At 31.8% G+C, this 1242-nt stretch overlaps 1 protein-coding gene across 1 annotated transcript in view; it reads right to left on the bottom strand.

Moving 5' to 3' along the window:
• Window positions 1-361: 361 nt before the first annotated feature.
• The window catches only part of LOC106773671, a gene marked incomplete in the record, with an annotated part of 4956 nt that continues 4075 nt past the window's right edge, over window positions 362-1242 (bottom strand). Inside the window, 2 exon segments of the mRNA XM_014660402.2 lie at window positions 362-809; window positions 1203-1242. Of these exon segments, the coding sequence (XP_014515888.1) occupies window positions 590-809; window positions 1203-1242 (260 nt within the window).

The raw sequence follows: 1242 nt of genomic DNA on the forward strand, positions 1-1242 counted from the left end.
TTATTTTCTTATAATTACATCATTTTATTATAATTATAATAGAAACATGGACACGCAAACAATACATTATTTTATTATAATAGAAATATGGAAACAAAAACAATGCTTTTTTCGTTAATAATTCATCACAAGAATTACACATATAGTAGCGGGACAGCAATATAATATTTAAATTAATTGAAAATATTGTCTTACAAAGTAACAATCTGAATATTTGATGAAAAATAAAAGACCATTGGTCTGTCTTTTAATATTTTTTAAACCTAATAATTAATTTTAAAAACTGAATTTAATATCTCTTAACTACTAAAAGATTATCACAACTATGTTTTAACGGCTTTTTCTTTAAACTATTCGAAGATGCCCTAATAATTCTTGGTTGCAATAATACATTGAAACTACAGTGACTTGGTTGTTCTATTCAACAGAGGCAGAAGGATCTCTCTTACCGAACAAAAATCTAACTTAAGCTACAAAGTTGGCGTTGTTAACATCGAAATTTGTGAATTTAAAAATCATAGTCCTAACCACATAAAATTATATATACCAGGTAACTGGTAACTTAACTTACAAAGAAACAAAGATAAGGCTAATCAAACTGTTGCCTAAGTTGCATCTCTGTTTCACTTTTCCAGGTTGCATGGGATGATTGACCCTTCATTCTTTTAGATTTTTCTTTATCTTTGACAGTGGATCCTTTCTTCTTGGACTCTGTGCTGCTATCATTTGGAGGGCGATCACCACATACAGGGCACACCATTCCACGAGCACTGGAGTAGGTCTTGGGAATCCCACACTGCAAGCACATTCTACACAGAATATTTCCAAGTTATTACTATTATCTATTTCAAACATCATGGCATTTTGCAAGATGATACTCATGCACCTGTTGAGCTTAGAGGAAGATAGAACTGCATATTTTACAGAAAAATTAGGAAACGACAATGCTTCATTATTCAAGGAAATGCCCTACTTAGATTCTGCACATCATCCATATATTAGTCTATGTCCTATGAAATAGTCTCCACTCACTCAAGTAGTGTTTATATATATATATATACACACACCATCAAGTGATACATGAACACTATATCCAAAATGCACTCAATGTTATTATTTTTAACAACTAACTGAATTTATAAAGGGGCTTTATGAACAGACTACGGACAGGACTACTTGCTAAGGAATAGTGCAAAGCATACCTTAAAAGCTCTGCAGCATCTTCAGCATTAGGATTTGTTG

The sequence above is a fragment of the Vigna radiata genome, chromosome 9, assembly GCF_000741045.1.
Source record: "Vigna radiata var. radiata cultivar VC1973A chromosome 9, Vradiata_ver6, whole genome shotgun sequence".
NCBI lineage: Eukaryota > Viridiplantae > Streptophyta > Magnoliopsida > Fabales > Fabaceae > Vigna > Vigna radiata.